The following is a 2,691-nucleotide window of genomic DNA, read 5'->3' on the forward strand; positions in this document are numbered from 1 at the left end:
AGCCACGCACACTGACTCGCTCACAAACACTGTCACCCTCTCACTCATACACGCACTTGCTCACACTTACACACACATAAACTCACACTTATACACACATACTGACACACTCTCACTCCCACACTCTCACACTCACTCACTTACTCACACACATGCACACACACTGACTCGCTCACACCTTTTTACTCACACACACACACTCGCTCACATTCACGCACACATACACTCTCACATACTCACTCACTGACACACACACACACACACTCCCACACACACACATCCATACACACACACATAGACACTCACTCCCACATGCACACTCTCACGCTCACACACATACACACTCACTCACACACACTCACTCACACATACATACACACTCACACACACACAGTCACACACACTCTCATGCTCAAACACACGCACACTCTCACGCTCACACACATACACACACTCACTCACTCACACACACACACACACACGCACGCACACTCTCATGCTCACACACATACACACACACACACACGCACACAAACTCTCACACACACACACTCACTCACTCACTCACACACTCACTCTCACACACACAGTCACACACACACACAGTCACTCTCACACACACACACTCACTCTCTCACACACACACACACATTCTCACGCTCACACACACACGCACACACTCACTCACGCTCTCACACACACTCTCACACACTGACTTGCTCACATTTTCCCACACACACTGTCTCACATGCAGAGGGTAGAGTGATGGCCTCATGGTACTATTGCTGGACTGTTAATCCTGTGACCCTGATAATGTTCTGGGGGCCTGGGTTCGAATCCTGCCCCAGCAGATGGTGGAGATTGAATTCAATAAAAATATCTGGAATTAAGAATCTAATAACAGTTGCCAATCATTGGGGGAAAAGCCCATCTGGTTCACTAATGTCCTTTCGGGAAGGAAACTGCCATCCTTAACTCGTCTGGCCTACATGTAACTCCAGACCCACAGCCCATGTGAGTGACTCTGGGCAATTAGGGATGGGCAATAAATGCCTGGTCAGTGACACTCATTAGGAATAAAAGAAACACTGTCTTGCACTCTCACTCAGACACACACCCCTCCGCCACTCTGAGGAAATGATTTTTCTCTCTGACACTGAGTTGTGGAGCTCTGCAGCACAGAAAGAGGCTCTTCAGCCCATCGACTCTGCACCAGCCACCTCACTGTTCTACACTGAATGTAAAGCTTCCTCTACTCCTTTAAACTGAAAGTAAGGCTCCTGTAGTGAATTCATCACTGCAGAGGGCTGTCGAGGCTGGGTCATTGACTATATCCAAGGCTGAGAGAGACAGATTGTGAACCTTTTCTGAAGAAGAGTCACTGGACTATTTCTCTCTCTGTCTCTCTCTCTCTCTCTCCACAGATGCTCCCAGACCTGCTGATCTTCTCCAGCAACTGCTGTTTAGTGTTTCTGGGAATCACGGGTAAAAAGGCAGGAGAACGGTGATCCCCTTCAGTGGCGGAGCAGACTTGATGGGCCGAACGACCTCTTTCTTGTCCTATCCCTTTCCGAACGGATGTAATCCCACCTCCGCCCCCCTCCCCACCCCCGTCCAAGGAGTCAGGATTGTGGGTTGGGAGGGCTGTGAGGGTGTGGGGACTGGGGTGGGTGGGGTGGTTGGCTGGTGGGAGTGGGGTGTTCTGATTCTTACCTGGGAGGCCTCCCAGGAACAGCACAGGCTGATGACTGACCCACGATGTCCTCAACGCTGCAAAGTCTCTGGCTTCGACTGGATGGCTGGCCACCTGGTCCCCGATCTGTAACCTCACCTCCGTCTCCGAAACACTCAGAGTCAACCTCTGCCCATCGCACAGTCTCGCTGGGCCAGCCATGTTAATAATTGTGGAGTCTCCCAGGTCCAGGCGGAAATGCTGAGGAACGTCGGGAGGTTTTGGGGGTTGTGGGGGTGGGGGGCGGGAGAGGCGGGGAGTGTTAAGCGTTAGACGCGTTTGCTAGAGTTGGCTCCAATCTGGCCGACCGCGCTCATCACGAAAGCACGCCCCTCTCTTTGTCAACTGGACATTGGCTCTGCCCATATCAATTCACACTACACCTTCAGAAAAGGAGTACAATGTAGAATGATACCTGGGCTTCAGGGGGTTACGTAACGAGGAGAGATTATACACAAGGCCTGTTTTCCCTGCACTTTAGAAGATTAAGGGGTGACCTGATCGAAGTCTTCAAGATATTAACAGGAGTAGACAAGAGTTTATAAAGATAAACTGTTCCCACTGGTTGGGGATTCTAGAACCAGGGGGATAGTCTGAGAATTAGGGCCAGACCGCTCTGGAGAGATGTTAGGAGACACTCTGACACACGTAGAGGTCCAGGACTCTCTTCCACAAACAGCAGTAGATAATGGATCCGTTTTTTAACGTTAAACCTAAGATAGATCATTTTTGTTCAGCAAAGAGTTCAGCTACAGATTTTCAGACTCTCTACACCAACCCTCCAAAGACCATTCCACCCAGACCTAACCCCCTGTAACCCCACATTTCCCACGGCCAATCCACCCTAACCCGCACATCCCTGGGCACTACGGGACAATTTAGCACGGCCAACCCACCCTAACCCGCACATCCCTGGGCACTATGGGACAATTTAGCACGGCCAATCCACCCTAACCTGC

At 50.7% G+C, this 2,691-nt stretch overlaps 1 protein-coding gene across 1 annotated transcript in view; it reads right to left on the bottom strand.

The window, feature by feature from the left end:
• LOC125482637 (growth arrest-specific protein 6-like) overlaps positions 1-2,691 on the bottom strand; it is a 5,612-nt gene that overhangs the window by 625 nt on the left and 2,296 nt on the right. Inside the window, exon 3 of the mRNA XM_048594744.1 lies at positions 1,714-1,933. Within this exon, the coding sequence (XP_048450701.1) occupies positions 1,714-1,933 (220 nt within the window). The remainder of the gene's footprint in view (positions 1-1,713; positions 1,934-2,691) is intronic.

This window comes from Rhincodon typus, unplaced genomic scaffold (assembly GCF_021869965.1).
Source record: "Rhincodon typus isolate 14 unplaced genomic scaffold, sRhiTyp1.1 hic_rhity00014072, whole genome shotgun sequence".
Lineage (NCBI taxonomy): Eukaryota > Metazoa > Chordata > Chondrichthyes > Orectolobiformes > Rhincodontidae > Rhincodon > Rhincodon typus.